Below are 17,324 nucleotides of genomic sequence, written 5' to 3'. Positions count from 1 at the left end.
ACTCAGAGCAAGCTGCTTTCCCAGCATCCTCTGTGCTGCGCACATTTCTCTTTCCCCCCTCTTTGCCTCCATTCTAGCTCCTACTTTCCACCCACCCACCCCACACACACATCTCCTTCCGCTGCACAGCGAACCCGAACCGCTCCTTCCCTTCAAGCCGGCTTCTCGCCAGCCTCTCCATGGGAGGCTCCTTGGCGACCCCTGTGAAAAGGTTGTTCGACCCCAAAAGGGGTCGTGACCCACAGGTTAAGAACCACTGGCCTAGAAGTTCACAGAACTATAGAAAGTGGATGTTCATGTCTTTCCTGTGGAGGGATTAAATCTATCATTTGTTGTATGGAACTTCCATTCAGTTCCATCAGTTGGAAGCTAAGATGTATGTGTGTGTAACATTCATTAGCCTTCTGAGAACCAGAGATACAAATAGTCAATCTGGCTTTTTTCTTCATATTCTCTGTAGTCCTGGAATAGGCTACTAAATTACCAGGTCTTGAGTAGGTGTAGAGGTCCTATTCAGACAATAGGAATATTAGAGAAATCATTTGAGAATGAATCATTTTCATCATTCTCAAAGAATCCTCTAGGTCACGTTGAGAAATGGACAATTTGCCCATGTAATTTTAAAATATGATTCTTCTGCTTTTATTTCATTTTTAGTATTTTATCATCTGCCTCATATAATAATAATGTTACTGTCTTATTATCTTCTTTATGTCAAGCAATATTACGTATTTCTGTTTTGAAATGAACATATTCAAGTAAATTCATGTTGTATCATAAATTTATGATATCATAAATCATAAAAACAAGTTCAAGGTGTTCTCCAGAAGAATTTCCCTGCCTGTCTGTTTATTGATGTGCTTCTGGGGAACATATTTTTTATTATTCAACTTCAACTTTAATATTCAGCTGGACTAATAATGCAGAAGAAGTTCTGAATATAATCAAAAAGGACTGAAGTAATTGATAAACGTTGCCCCTTGAATCATTGCTTAACTGTTTTGTTATTGGATATTCCTATTCCTGCCTGTTTTTACCCTAGGCATTTTTTATATAATTAATGACCGAACAACTACTTGAGATTTTAAGCCTTTTTCTTTTTCTTTTGTAGGTACAAGCAGCACAGTCAGAGGCTAAAATAGTAACACAGTACCATGATCTGGTAACCAAAGCAAGAGAAGAATTTCAGAAAGAGCTAGATAGTGTTACTCCTGACATTCAGACTGGTTGGAAGGGGCTAAGTAAGTAAGATAATAAAATATATAAATAGCTGATGTCATGACCAACATCTCCATTTGAATACTTGATTTTGGGGGCTGATTTAGCTTTATTAGCACTTTCTCCTTGTTAACTTCTTAAATTGATGCCTATTTAATTTTGTGTACTCTTAATCATGGATACTTTCTTTTGGGCTTGATATGGGTATATTCTCCTGTGCGCTGCTTGGGGAATCCAAGCATGGGTTAACTTTGTCCATTAGCCTTGAGACTGAGTTATGCAAACTGCTGGCCACGCCTCCTCTGACTGGACTGGTTCAGGTTTTTAATTAAGTCCATCTTAAAGAGATGCAAAATTATTCTCTCTGGGTTACTAGACAAATTCATTATTATTATTATTCAGCTTGGATTCCCTTCACCAGCTTCAGCTCCTTTCACGGAGTGGTAAATATCTCTACAAATAGGTTTGTTTTCTCTTTGTTTGAAGTGGCAATTGGATTTTAGCGTTCCTATAGCCTTCGGGGCCAGGGAACCTCTTTATTGGAGGTGAGGGCATGCCGTTGTTCATTGTGGGAAAGTCGGTTCGCTGCCTTCATTTTGTCTTGCCGAGGGAGTCTGGGGATTGGTTTGCCACCCCGCACTGCCTGCTCTAGCCACTGTTCATTGCCCCCCTCCTTCCCCCCGAGGTTGCCTGGCGACGCCATATGGCTGGGCTCCCTGTATTACCTCGACCTCGAGAGCCTCTGGAAGTTTCGGCTGCGGTCGCTGGCAAGATAAGAGACAGGCTTTCTCCATTCTGGCGGCAGCCTTTGTACCTCGCCAATTTGAATCTCCCACCCCCGCTGTTGGTCACGGGGCCATTTTGAAGCCCTTTTTGCGCCGACAAACTGGCTGGGCATGGCTTCATTTTCCCGCCGGCAGTGACGTAAAATCACCAGATTCATTGCTCCACAGAGGTGGGTTCGCCACCATTCTACTGAAGCAGGAGTTTGATCTCTCACAGCCTCCTGCTTCGATTGCGATCGGCATTTGGTATTTCAGTGAACGTGAGCTTGAGCCCTTTCAACCTAGCTTACATAGCGAATCGTTCTATTACGGGGGAAGCGCTGGGGCTTCCACCTCTCCTCAGTTGTCCTCCGATGCCACTGGGGCCTCATCTAGAGTGGATAGGACCACCACCAGGGCTGCCAGCCACAGATCCTGTGCCACCTCACCGGCTTCTGCCAGGGCTGCTAAGCACACCAGTAAGACCAAAAATGGATCTAGGGATCCCTCAGCCCCCAGGTCACCTCCCATCCTGCTGCCTGAAGGGCCTTCTACCTCCAGCCTAACTGGAATTCAAGGTTGGTCCCCAGACCTCCCTCTCCCTCAGGATCTCACAACTGCAGGACCTGACTCAGGCCTTCAGGACTTGTCTGATCCTTCTGAGCCCAGCCCAGGCCCGGCCCCCTCCTGTTCAGGGGCCTCAGTCACCTTTACTCCCACGGCTGCTGGCAGCAGACCAGAGGATACTTCAGAATTTTACCTCTACCCTGGACTCAGGGATATGATTGCCACTGCCATATCTAGGGGAGTAGATGCAGAATTACAGCATTGGAATCAATGCTCTAGGAATTTGATTTCGGCCAGAGATTTAGCCATCTCTCAGGCTGATCCCCCTTCTTCCTTGCCTTCCATCTACAGCGAGGGGTCTGTTTTTGGGGAGGAAGGTGAGATTTTGTATTTAGAGTTATCAGATGATGAAGGTCTGATTCAGGATAAAGTTCCTTTTTCGGGCCTCTTCAGACCACCCCTATTTAAATCTCTACTTTATAAAGCCAAGGCCACCTCCAATTTGGGGGGAGCAACCACCCTGGCTAGTACCGAGGTGGGCTTTGATCCCATGGAGCGCTTGTTTGCTGAACAAGAACAAGAGGCTATTCCATCACCCAAATTGTTTATGGACGTAATCCAAAAACAATGGTCCCACCCAACCGCAGTCTCACCCCCTAGCAATGCTTCCACTCCGGAATTGGACACCATTTTGCAGTTTCCCACTGTTGACTCGCCGATAGCGGCCTTGGCTTCCCTGGCCCTCATTCCATCCGAGATTTCGGAGGGATTGAATGCTGAGGACTGCAAGGTGGAGCTCGTTATTTGCAAAACGTACCAGGCGGCTGTCTTGGCATTGAGTGCTGCTATGGCAGCCTCGTTCTTCAATAGAACTTTCTTAGTTTGGTTAAGACAACTACAGGAGAGATTAGGTCTAGAGACTTGCCCTTTCATCAGGATATGGTAAAACTGGTGGCGGCCTTAGAATTTTCTTCAGATGCCACGCTCAATGCGACCAAGTTTGCATCCCGAGCTGTGACATCCAACATAGCATCTCATTGCCTATTAAGGCTACGCTATTGGCAGGCAGACGTACGATCCAAATGATGTCTTGTCTCCACCCCCTTCAAGGGCAGTTCCCTATCCAGCGCTGGATCCTATACTGATTGAAACGAGGGACAAGCGAAAGGTACTTACTTCGACTGCTAGGTGCATGGATCGGAGGTAACAACCGTATCCTCGAAGGCAGCCCTTTCGTATTGGGGAGTCAGGGTACTCCTCCCTCCCCTACACCCCTCTATCTAATAGATCCTTTTCTCAGTCCCAGGACAGAGCCAATACTAGGGACAAAGGTAGAAACCAGCACCAACAGCAGGCCCAGGCCTTGCGGCCCTTTCATGGTCTTTTCATAGGTACTGGTGACTCGCTAGAGGGTGGCCCTATTGGCGGACGCTTAACCACCTTCGTCCGCCAATCGGAAACCACCACCTCAGACACCTGGGCTCTTCAGTCCATGAGGCTGGGCCTCACTCTGGAGCTCCTGGCTATTTCCCCAAGACGTTTCATCAAATGCCTGGTGCCCAGGTGCCAGATAAAGTGGCGCCTGATGGACAAGGAAATCCAGCATCCCATTTCCATCAGAGCAATAGAACAGGTGCCAAGGGGACAGGAGGGTCTAGGTTTCTATTCCATACTCTTCCTAGTTCCCAAGACCTTGGGAGGATGGCGGGCCATCCTAGACTTGAAACGGCTCAATTTCTACCTAAAGTACCAAAAATTCAAAATGCAATCATTCAAGAGTATTCTGGCGAGCATTCGCCAAGGCGATCTCCTCACCTCCATCGACATCAAGAAGGCGTACTTACACATGCCAATACATTCGGCCCATCGAAGGTTTCTGCACTTCATGGGGTGTTATTTCCAGTACCGCACCTTACCATTCTGCTTATCATCAGCCCCGCGGACCTTCACCAAACTGCTAGCAGTGATTGCAGCCTTGCTGAGGTCAGTTCCTGTAAGAGTCAATTGTTATCTAGGCGATATCTTAGTCTTATTGTGTTCCCGGATCCAGGCTTGTCGTGACCTAAAGCAGACAATTGACACTCTGCAGGATCACAGATTTGTACTGAACTTTCCAAAGAGCCACCTGCACCCGACCACATCTTGTCTGCATCTTGGGACAGTCAGACAAAATCTTGTCTGTTCTCTCTCTCTCAGCAGAGCCTGCGGTCCCTAGTGAGTCAAATGCTCAATCAGAGGTCACCTTCCCTCGCGGTATTGTCCCAACTTCTAGGGAAGATGATATCTTGCATAGATGTTGTTCCTTGGGCAAGGTTCCACGCACGACCACTGCAGTGGGGTATCCTTCCATTCCAAAGGGCTCACACCAGTCACTCTCAGGCCAGGGTTCGCTTACCGACCAAGGTATCCCTGTCAGTTCATTGGTGGATGTCGTCCCACATGCTCAAGGGATGCCTCTTCAAGGAACCGGAGCGGATTGTAGTTGCAAAGGATGCGAGCCAATTCGGATGGGGGGCCCATGCCCTGGACCGAGTGGCGCAGGTTGTTGGACTGTCCAGGAGCTGTGCAATAGCATCAATTGGCTGGAGCTACGGGCTATCCACCTAGCCCTCCGAGTAGACCTGGTTACATCCAACCATGTGTTGGATGTAATACCAACAACATGGCCTTCAAGATGCATGTCAACCGCCAAGGGGGGCACAAGGTCCAAATCCCTGATGATGGAAGCAGAACGTCTGCACCACTGGGCGGAAAACCATCTGTTGTCAGTCCGAATGGAACACATATCGGGCACTGTGAATGTCTAAGCAGACAGGTAGAGCAGGGCCATGGTGGATCAGGCGGAGTGGCGCTTGCACCCAGCCCTGTTCCAAGAACTGTCCCACCGCTTTGGTCACCTGCAGGTGGACCTGTTCGCTCAATCTGACAACACACACCTGCTGCAATTTTACACCAGGTACCGGGGCGGAAGGCACCGACACTCTCCGCAGCCCTTGGCTGGAGGGCCTCCTTTATGTCGTTCCACCTCTGCCAAATGTACCGCTGGTCATCCAGAAGATTCTGGCGGAACGGGCAGAGGTGCTGCTGGTCGCACCGATGTGGCTACGGCGCTCCTGGTATGTGGACCTCATCCATCTGTCCATCTCACATCCATGGAGAATTCCGGATGACCAGATATCCCTCTTGCAAGGAGCTTTCATCCACCCAAATCCATAGCCGTTCCAGTTAGCCGTGTGGCACGTGAGCAGGCTATCCTGAGTCAGCAGCATTTCTCTGATAAGGTCATCTCCACAATTCAGGCGGCTTGCCACCCATCAACAACCCGCATCTACGAGGCTATCTGGCACGCCTTCTGCAGATGGTGTCCAGCAACAGGTGCGGTCCCAACCGGGGCAACCATACCGCAGGTATTGGACTTCCTACAGATGGGCATGGACAAAGGGCTAACACCCTCCACCATCAAATTGCGGCTCTCTGTACCGTGATTGGTGGTACCGTGACCCTTTTCTCAACACCTGGGGGTGCTTGCCTTCCTGAAGGGAGCAACGAACCTTAGTCCACCTATCGTTCATCGCTACCCCACCTGGGACCTCCCCCTAGTACTCAATTCCCTTACGGCGGCTCCATTTGAGCCTATTCGGACCATCTCCCTCAGGTTACTGACTCTTAAGACAGTAGCCATCACATCAGCCAGGCATGTGTCCGAGTTGGTGGCACTCTCCGTCCGGGATGACCTCTGCATTTTCCATCTGAGCAGGGTCGTACTACATTTGGACCCAACCTTTCTTCCAAATGTCAACTTGTGGTTACACAGGTCACAAGGGGTCACTCTCCCGGATTTCTGTCCACGGCCATCTCACCCCCGAGAATAGCATTATCTTGACGTTTGTTGTTTACTTCGCCGCTATGTGCAATACAGGGCGTCATTCAGAAGGACGGAGGCCCTCTTCGTGTCTTTCCAACCTGCCACCATGAGCCAAAAGGCATCATCGCATACCATCGGCTACTGGTTGAAGGCATGTATTGCCCTAGTCTACGACTGTCAGTCCCGACCAGTTCCCAGTCGCATCACTCCCCATTCTAACAGGAGTGTGGCCATGACGGCGGTCTGGGCAACGCAAGCCTCAGTGGAGGACATCTGCAGAGCAGCGACCTGGTCATTGCCATCACCCTTTATCCATCACTGCAAGATGGATGTTTATGCCTCGATTGAGGCATCCTTTGGACGGCGCGTGCTGCAAAGGGTAGCTTCTTCAGGTACAACACCAGACCAGCCTCGCCCCAGCCCCTGAAGTCTATTGCTTTGGCATGTCCCATGCTTGGATTCCCCAATCAGCGCACAGAATAACCGTTGACTTGCCTGAACGGTTCTATGTGCGCTGTGAGGGGAATCCAAACCCGGCCTCTGCTTCGGCTGTTCTGGGCCTGGACTTCCGTTTTTCCTATGACATTCTGACTTACCTTGACTTCTAGGCTTATTTTGCTTCTCTCAAGCTGGCTGATCCTTCATGCAAAACTGAACCAGTCCAGTAAGAGGAGGCGTAGCCAGCAATTTGCATAACTCGTGTAGTCAGGCGAGGTAGGGCCTCACCACTGTCATCATGAAAAGAAGAAAAAAAATTAAAAGGAAAAGGCTGAGATAGTTGCTGCAAGAGTCACAGTGGATGCCTCTGCTTAGTGCTTAACTGTTTAAAAAAGCCTCTAAAAAAGTGCCCTCTACAGGAGGAGGCAGGAGAATCACATGCCTCATTTAGTCTATCTTTATGATCACTCGAGCAGTTAAACAAGGGTTAAAAGCCGAAAAATTCCTTACGTAGATGAGGCATGTGGTTCTCTCGCCTCCACCTGTAGAGGGCATTTTTAAAGGCTTTTTTAAACAGTTAAGCCGAGTCATCCATTGGAGAGACTGGCAGCGGCTAACCCAGCCTGCTCTTGCCTTTTTCCTTTTATATTTTTACATTTTCATCATGGCAGACAAAAGCAGAGTTGAAATCCTCTGTGAAACAGCTGGAAAAGGTCGGAGGGAGGGGGAGGAATTCAAAATTAATGTAATTTGTAAGTAATTGTATTATTGTAAGTAGTGTGTGTGTGTGTGTGTGTGTGTGTGAGTTTTATCCGCCTCTGCTGGCGGACTGGCACTTTTTTTATGTCGGACATAGGGCAGGGCGTTTGGACAAAGCGGCAGGGCTTTTGGACGCCCCGGCGCTGTGTCCGCCATAAAGGCCGGATGCTTCTATGTCCGTTTGTATATATATAAAAACTCATATAAACAAACTCATTTTCTTTCCATTCAATTTCATTCTGAGATGCCTTTCTTTATTTCATATAATAAGGAAGGCAGAAGCATTTCAGTTCTTTCAACAAATACTCATTTTTCTAACCAACCACATATAGAATATAAATGTAACATTTGTCTGGTCTTTTTATCTATACTATACTAAACCTTCTGTTACCTGTACAAGTTTTCCTCCTTGCCTTCTTTTTTTGCTGTTTACATCCAGTCTGAAATTATTCATTCCATTTCCCTGATAGACACAGCTACCTTGGTTTTCAGTGCATTTATTTTTCACATTTGTTCTCCTTGTTGCATCATGCAGTAAATTTGACATATATTTTAGTGCACTTCTTTGGGTTCTCGGGCAGGCAGCCATACTGCTTTAACACAAAAGTACTATATGTATTTGTTTAGGACCCCAAGTAACATATATGAATATCGCACAAGAATTGCTTGAATATTTGTTCCATCAAAATATCAATATATATCCTACTCTTCTTACTTTGTTTGGTATCAGATTATTTATCAGATATTAATCAGATTATATCATATATTTTACTTAACTTGTGCATGCTTTATTTTCTTTCTATGCCATTATTAACTCCATATTCACACAAAATGTTCCATAATTCAAGCAACTTCACTTTATAGTATTCTTCTCTAAATCAAGAAATTTCCATAATTTCTCACAAATTTGCAAAAGAGCAAAAATCTTATCTGCACCTTCCCTGCCAGCACACTGCAGTTCTCAAATATTTTTCATTGTATTTCTCATACACTTTCAATAAGATTTCTGCCAGATACTTTCCTAGTCATGTTTCACAGGCTTATCCCCTTAAATGTCTATTTGGTTAATGTTACTTTTCCTTTTGTATAAGAGAACTATATTCCAGCTATTAGCCGCTGTCAACACTTCAGTATAGACCAGAGCAGCAAACTGGCTGCTCATGAAAATTAGAGAATTATGCTAACCTATCTCTTTATTGAGATAGGTTAGCATAACACAATCTTGCAATCTAGCCCCGATTGGCCTTTATTTCCTCTTTCTCTTATAACTCAATAAATAATGGATGAGTCTGCTGCATGTGTCTCTTCTGAATAATATTTTGCTTCTCAGACTTAAATATTTCAGCCCTCCTTGCATAAGTAATAGTTCTTGCCCATTTCCTTCAAGGTCATCTCCCTGTTTTAACTACAGTTACAGGTACCATTTTTTATATTTTCATAGTGGATTACTTACACATTTTTGTTATTACATTTGTTTCAGTTCCACTCTTCAATGTATCGCCCTCATTTGGATACAAATCTTGAAAGTGCCCCCTCCTGCATTCTCTAAATTTCAACCCAAATCATGTAATCATTTTCATTCTTAATTCTGAATAACATTTGGAAGGGACCTTGGAGGTCTTCTAGTCTAACCCCTTGCTAAAGCAGGAGACTATAGCATTCCAGACAAATGGCTGTCCAGTCTCTTCTTAAAATCCTCCAGTGATGGAGTACCCATAACTTCTGAAGGCAAGACCTTCTTTCTTTTTTCTTACTTCATCGAGAATCCTTTCTCATATGTCATATTAATGTATTTCCATACACTTCTGTGCTATCTTGTAATGTTATTATTTTCACCATGATCCCAACTGTTTCCACATCTACTTTCTTTGCATCTACTTGTATTCATTTTTTTGGAGAACTAATCCATGTTCTTTGCTTCTATGTACAGGAATCATACATTCTCTTCATGCAGTTGATGTATTACACTCTAGTTTCTTTTTCTTTTTTTCAATATCTATTCCTAGGATTTATTTATTTTTTGCTGCAAAAAAAAATTATTTGTCCTACATTCAAAATCTCCACTAATTGAATCTTTCATCATAATGCGTTATAATTTTCAAGTTATTCATTTGTTATGTGTATAAAGCTTATGCTTAAATTATGATTTAAAACATATAAAACTTTTATAACCAGATTTGTTCAGATGGTAACCATTTTCATTTATCCTCAGGTCTCTCTGCATGGCACAGTTACTTTTTCTTTGCTCTCATGTCCTATCTATATAACTTTCCCCCTGGATTGGATTAATGTAATGTTGCACAATTTTCTCCCAATCTCATCTCTGATCTTCCACAAGATAAGACCACCTTTATTCGGATCTATCACTTCTTCCCATTCCCTTTATTTTCATAGACAAGCAGTTTACTAACTTTTTTCATTCTTTAGTTCATGCTTTTTATCATTTATGTGTGCATGTGTGCCTTCAAATCAAAGTTGGCTCCTAGAGTCTGCCTGAACTATTACCTGCAGTTGTTAAATTGGGAGGATCCCATCACTGGATCTCTTGGTTTCTAACAATGTCTTAACCACTACACCAAGCTAGTGCTCCTTTATCATTTACTCGCCTTATATTCCAAATTACAAGTTTTCATATGCAAAATTCATCCCCAGAAGCCCCCATAAATATTTTCATTGATTTTGTCCATTGAGATTTTCAGTAAGACAGTAGAGCGCATTCATTACCAGCCTTGGTAATACCTTTGACATATATAACATTACCTGTTTACGATAAGCACATAACATTGGTGATTATCAACACATTTTAGCTTGTATGACTCAATCACAACTAAGATCACGGACCTAATATGAAATGAAAAACTGCCTTCTAAGTGATCTAAATGGGAAATACAGACAGATATTTAGAATACATAATCAAATAATTACTTCAGATTAATGTTCTAAAAAAACAATTAATACATTCTGTACTTTGATGTGTACTATTTTCCTCCATTCTCAGATAAATGAATCAAATAAAATATTAGACAAATAAACATAAACATATAGTCCATAGAAAGAAAGAGCAACCAAAATACCAATGAGATTACGCATGATTTTCCTTTATCATGTTGCAGTATCCAAAAATTAGGACTGAAGGGAGAAGCAGAAAGATTTTAAAAAGAAAGTGCAAAAGTTAATCTGAGTTAGTAGGAAGAATGAATTGATAAACAGTGATTGCACCTAGCATTCTGGAATTCCTTCGTATACACACACATTTGAAAGCATGAAGCCCAGCTATAAATACAAACTAGTATCAGACTTGAATTTTTAACTGTCTTCTTTATTAATTTTTGAGCCTTGCAGTTGTATCTATATTCTTTGCTTCTGAATACTTGTAAGAATTCATTGATCTGTTACTGTGAATCTGGTTTAATTTCTTCATACTTTCATTTTCTCTTGCAGAAATAACTGATGTAGGTGAGTTCTTAACACAATTGTGCTTTGTATAAACTTCACGTTTCTCTTGTTTATTTTAACATGAGAATAAAATGGCATACATACACACACATTTCATTTACATTTAAACATTTATCTTTCTTAAAACTTACATAATCATTTTTAAAGTGTTAATATTCAATATAACAAATCAGTTGTGAGCATAAACCAGTTACATGTATTTGTGCTCCAACATGAATAGTCATTTTCTTGAGCCGCTTATAAATTTTTATTTTATAAAGTTTAGGTATGTATGTTTATGTACATATAAATAATTTGTATGGATTTGTAAGAAAGCAATCATTTTGTTTTTGTTCCTGTTCATTTTTCTTTACGTTTAAAGATTGTTTTGTACATTGTTTATGTTAAGAATATTAAGAATATACATATATAGTAAAATAAGTATTAAAACAAAATATTAAAGTCTAAAATGTAAAATGAATCTTTGAAAAACAAGCCATCAAATTATTTTTGATTAATAACATTTAAAAATATAATTCTTGATAGTAACTTGTATTGAAATTTGTGTGAACGCAGACAAAACCTCCTTGAACTGATCTAAAGATAGGATGCTACAAAACCTATTGAATATAGATAGCTACTTTTAAAAACTCTATATTCTTGAGGGTTAATTAAATCAATAAACTTATTCAACAATATAATTAAATATATTTTAAAATATTAATGCTTTTATTTTAGTATGTTATTTTTGGAAGGAGGGTTGCATTTGTTAGATTATCCCTACTGTAGAGATCTCTATGTAAAAGAATTTGAGTCTAGTGAGTGTTTTTTCTTTTATTTCATGTATAATCACTCAGGATTCTGAATGTTTAAAAAATTGCATAAATCAAATTTTCTTCCTACCTCTAACTGGGGCACTCAGATGAAAACAGCTTCATTTAATGAATACTTTATTTACTGTTGCAAAAACACTGTACTCCTCTTCTTCTTCGTACCCAAAATCTTTTTGAATGAATAGATTTCACTGATGCTTTGGTTTCCAGAATACACAAGAACATACAGCAATTATTTTGTTTTGCTCTGTATTGCTATACTGCTTCTTGCTACCAAAAAAAAATTCTCAAGTACTTTACAATATTTGGTTCTGATAAATGAAAGAAATATAGAGAATTTTGAATCAGATTTTTCTTGCTTTTTCCTAATAATGTTGGATTTCAGGTCTCAGTTACATGTTGGCCATGTTGGCTAGAAAGGATTAGGAACTGAAGTTTAAATTGTTTGGAAGCATTAGGTTGAGAAAAGTTGAAATAATCTCACTTTGTTTATGCAGTTAAGTAATATGTGAAGATTTAACAATTTTTATCTGTTTAAATATCTGTTTTCTCCAGCTGACCGGCTGACAACAGATGACTTGAATTCTCTCATTGCTCATGCTCACCGCCGTATAGACCAGCTAAATAAGGAGCTGGTAGATATGAAAGTCCGAGAGCAAGAACATATTAAGACAGCTCTGGAAAAACAAAAACTGGAAGAGAAAAAAGCTTTTGAGTCAGCAGTAGCAAAGGCATTGGAACGTCATAAGAATGAAATCCAAATTGAACAGGAGAAGAAGGTAACTAACTAATGAGTGTTTAATTTTCTAACATGCTTTTAAGTTGTCCGTTCAGTGTTGTCCAGCAATTGGGGCAATCAATTCTTATTTAATGCTTACTTCAGTAGTGAAATTCAAAAAATTTACTACCGGTTTTGTGGTTGTAGCTTGGTGGGAGTGGTGTGGCTTGGTGGGCATGGCAGGGGAAGGATAGTGCAAAATCTCCATTCACACCCCAGTCTGAGGCCAGCCAGAGGTGGCATTTGCCAGTTCTCCAAACTATTCAAAATTTCTGCTATTGGTTCTTTGAACTAATTACAATTTCTGCTACTGGTTCTCCAGAACCTGCTGGATTTCACCCCTCTCTTATTTGCTTATTAAGACTGCATTAAAGTAGACTTCTAGACAATAGTGATTTAGTTATGATAGCTTTGAGTACAAATTTTCAAGTAGGCTACAGTGTTTGCACTATTTGGAATGTACCTTTACCACAAAGTCCAGCTTCTAGTATGTATTGCCAAACAAGTGCATTAGTGGAATTAACTGAAGTAATGTCTGACAAACCTGAGATAGAATAAGCAATGTATTATAGATCACTCAGAAAAAAGTGCATCCCCATTCTTATGATACAGCTGTTTGAAAGAAAAGAGTTGGATGATTTCTCAAGAATAAAAAAATTAGTTTCACAACTTTGAAAAACATTCAAAAGCAGATGGACAGCAGCCATAGAAGTTTCCTTTGCACGATGTTTGGCCTTCAAGAATTGGGAGATCTTGTAGGAATTAACTCCTACAATCAAGACTGATAGAATCAGGGAAGTTAATTTCCTCTTAAAAGCTTTTATGTTCTTAATACAGTGGCTTGTTCTTCTAAACTTGTGGAGAGTTTGATTATATATTTGGTTAAAACATTGCTTTATATTTCAAGTAATCATTTTGTTTTCATAAACCGTAACTTCTTACAAAGATCATGTAACTACTAGGCGGCTCCTGTGGCTTTGCCACTGGAGCACTGATATGAAGTCCAAGTTGAAGTTGGCCTCTGTTCTCTTTAAGGGAGGAAACTTTTCGCGGAGGCCTTGGACCTGGTCCTTGTCGAAAACAAAGACAAAAAGAAGGTCATGCCATCTGTAACCAAAAAGACGGGATGCAAAGGTTCCGGTTATTTCAGAAAGCAATCCTTTTGTGCCTCTGAACCATCCCCTAGTACCGGACAATATCACCGTCCGAACAATCGGGTCAGACTGGTCACAGGACCATCAGCCATTTCAGGATAGGGGCCGTTAACAGTCCTTTTCCAAGTGGCCCTTTCACGGAAGATCATGCTCCAGGCCTTTCCATCGCTATAAGTGATGTCCAGCAGATGGCTCCCATTGGAGGCTGCCTGCAGCTATTTCAGACCCGATGGGAACAGACTACATCGGACCAGTGATACGCCAAACAATCTAACTGGGTCTAACCCTGGAATTCATCTCCCCTCTCCCCACCACTTCATCTGCTCCCCATCCCTTCCTCCCCAACCAAAAGGTCCCTGATGGAGCAGGAAATCCAGCACCTTCAGGAGATAAGGGCCATAGAGCCGGTACCAGCAGGACAAGAAGGGTCAGCCTTCTACTCCATCCTGTTTCTAGTCCCAAAGAGCTCAGGAGGGTGGAGGGGGATCCTAGATCTAAAGAAGCTAAATTACCACCTAGCGTACAAATGCTTCAAAATGCAGCCCCTCCAGTCAATATTGAGCTGCATAAGACATGGGGATCTGCTACCATCTATAGATCTCCGAGAAGCGTACTCCACATCCCAGTTTGCAAGGCTCACTGTAGGTTCCCGAGATTCTATTATGCAGCCTACCATTATCAACACAGGGCTCTGCCATTCGGCCTGTCATCGACCCCCAGGACCTTTACAAAGGTTCTGGCAGCTGTAGTAGCGTCATAGAGGTCATGGCCAGTCCAATTCCAAGTCTACCTAGACGACATCCTCATCCAGTCATTTTACCAATAATCAATCAGAGACCTCCAGGTGACAATAAGAAAGCTTTAAGTCCACGGGTTCTCCATCAACCTGGAAAAAAGCCACCTCACTCCCACCACAAGATTGCTGCATCTCGGGGCCACAATAGACACTGCAATTGCCATGTCTTTCTATCTCAGGAACACCCGCCTCGTACAACAGGTGCATATGTCACGGGTGTGCCCATTGCCCTGCTGTTGAAGCTTCTAGGCAAATTGATCTCCTGCCTGTTGATTGTTCCGTGGGCAAGATTGCACTCGTGACAGCTCCAATAGTGCCTCCTGCCCCACCAAAGAGCCAAAGCCAGCAACTCACCTGTCTTGATTCCGGTCCCTCACAAGGTTTGGCAATCCCTGCAGTGGTGGCGGTCTCCTGCGTTGAACAAGGGCAGCCTTTTTCACGAACCACATCACCTAACCATCACGACTGACCCCAGTCTGTTCAGATGAGGGGCCCATTTTAACAACCAAGTCACACAAGGCAGGTGGCCCGGCAATGATCTCAAACACAGCATAAACTGGCTGGAGCTAAAAGCAGCGAGACTGGCTCTGCTTCACTTCCAGTTGACCATTCAGGGACACCATGTTATACTACTTACGGACAATGTAGCCACCAAGGTGCATGTCAACTGCCAGGGTGGCACCCGATCCGAGTCACGGATGGCTGGATGTCAGATGTCAGGTTTCTGAAAGATGCCCTTCAAGGGCCGGATGAGCATTGTAGTTCTCTGTGGGCCATCCAGGAAGAGGAGACGGGATAGACGGCCTCCTTCAGCACCCTGCCAGCAAATGGGGGGGCGGGGAGATCAAGGGCCCCAACCCCATTTTTGGACTGGAAAGCCTCCTGAAGCACTCTGCCAGCCAAAACGGGGCACAGGGTAACGTACCCTGTTTTGCTTACCAGATACACTGTGGGCTGGTCCTTTGATATTTCCAGGCCAGCCCCGTGGCTGGATTTAAGCACTTTGCATTTGACATCCCTGCCTTATTGGAACTACCACTACATAGAGAGAAATAAGCAGTGGAATACCCCAAGATTCTGTTTTAGACCCAGTATTCTTCAATATCTTCATAAACGATCTAGATGAAGAGAATAGAAGGGAACATCAAATTTGCAGATAATACCAAGCTGGCAGGAATAGCCAACACCCTAGAAGGATAGACTCAATATCCAGATGGAACTTGACAGATATGATGTAGAGAAAATAAAATTTTACCCTTAGGCAAGACAAATCAAATGTATAGGTATAGATCCATGATGATGAATCTATGGCACGTGAGCCCAAAGTGGCATGGGGAGCCATGTCACCTGGCACACGCTGTGTCACCCATTCTTCCGGGTTTCTGGCGTGCAGTCACACGCAACGATCAGCTGGCCTTTGTGTGTGCAGCAGTGCCGGAACCTGAAGAGCTGGTCTTCTATTTTCTGGCACTGGCCAGCTGATCACATGCACAGCAGTAACTGGGAGACTTGCCAGCCGGCCCTGGGCAACTTCTCTTCCTGGTTGTGGCCCAGATGAGTATATGTGTGTGTGCAAAATGCTCCCTTTTTGGCACTCAATGCTCACTGGTATACGTATATATGTAACTTGGCTTAATAGCAGTAACTGTGAAAGGGATCTTTGATTCGTAGCGAACAATCACTTAAATATGAGCCAGCAGTGTGCTAATAGAATCCTAGGCTGCATTAACAGAAGGATAGAATCAAGCTCACATGAAGTGCTAGTACCCCTTTACAAGGCCTTGGTAAGGACCTTCTTGGAATATTGCATCCAATTTTGGATGCGATATAAAAAAGATTAAGATTGAGATTCTGAAAAAAGTGCAACTAAAATTAGGGGCCTGGAGGCTAAAACCTATAAAATGGTTGTAGGAATTGGGTATGTCTAATAAAAAGAAGGACTAGGGGCGATATGATAGCACTGTTCCAATATTTCATGCCACAAAGAGGTGGGTCAACTTATTTTTCAAAGCAAGAGAAGGCAAGACAAGAAGCAATAGATGGAAACTAATCAAGCAGAAAAGCTACCTAGAACTAAGAAATTTCTTGACAGTGTGAACAATCAACTGGTGGAACAGCTTCCCTTCAGAAGTTGCGGGTGCTCCATCACTATAGGTTATAAGAAGAGAATGGACAGCCATTTGTCTGAAATGGTATTGGGCTTCCTGCTTGATCGGGGTTGGACTAGAAGATCTCCAAGGTCTCTTCCAACTCTGATGTTCTATGTATCAGTCTGTTTAAAAAATAAACGCGTCCAGATTTACTCTAAAAAGTACCTCCAAACAAGAAATGTAAGAAGTATTTTTATACTTTGACTTCATCCAAATAGATGTGTTTTCAGATGAGTGAATGGAAGTAGATTTGTCTCTCGATAGGTTTAACAATGACCATTTGAAGTGTACCCCAGTCTGTTGTTCAGTGTCTGTTGTTCAGTGTCTGTTGTGGCACTTGCCTCAGTGAAATATACCATATTTTTTAGAGTATAAGATGCACCAGAGTGTAAGATGCACCAAGATTTTGAAGAGTCAAATTAAAAAAGTTTTTGTACTCTGCAGACCTCCCCAAAACAGCCCATTTTTGTCAGAAAAAGGGCATGCATAGTCTTTAGGAGGCTTATAGAGTGCTCCTCGGGGCTGCCCCACTCCAAACAAACAAAAAATTGTCCATTTTTTTGCAAA

General features: G+C 42.9%; 1 protein-coding gene across 5 annotated transcripts in view; it reads left to right on the top strand.

The window, feature by feature from the left end:
* IMMT (inner membrane mitochondrial protein) overlaps positions 1–17,324 on the top strand; it is a 46,016-nt gene that overhangs the window by 23,872 nt on the left and 4,820 nt on the right. For all 5 annotated transcript variants that reach the window (XM_032235408.1, XM_032235407.1, XM_032235406.1 and 2 more), the window contains 2 exons: positions 1,112–1,241; positions 12,435–12,658. In XM_032235408.1, the coding sequence (XP_032091299.1) occupies positions 1,112–1,241; positions 12,435–12,658 (354 nt within the window). The remainder of the gene's footprint in view (positions 1–1,111; positions 1,242–12,434; positions 12,659–17,324) is intronic.

The sequence above is a fragment of the Thamnophis elegans genome, chromosome Z (genome assembly GCF_009769535.1).
Source record: "Thamnophis elegans isolate rThaEle1 chromosome Z, rThaEle1.pri, whole genome shotgun sequence".
Lineage (NCBI taxonomy): Eukaryota > Metazoa > Chordata > Lepidosauria > Squamata > Colubridae > Thamnophis > Thamnophis elegans.
Note: the sequence above shows the minus strand (reverse complement) of the source record. Positions and strands in the feature narration are given on the sequence as shown.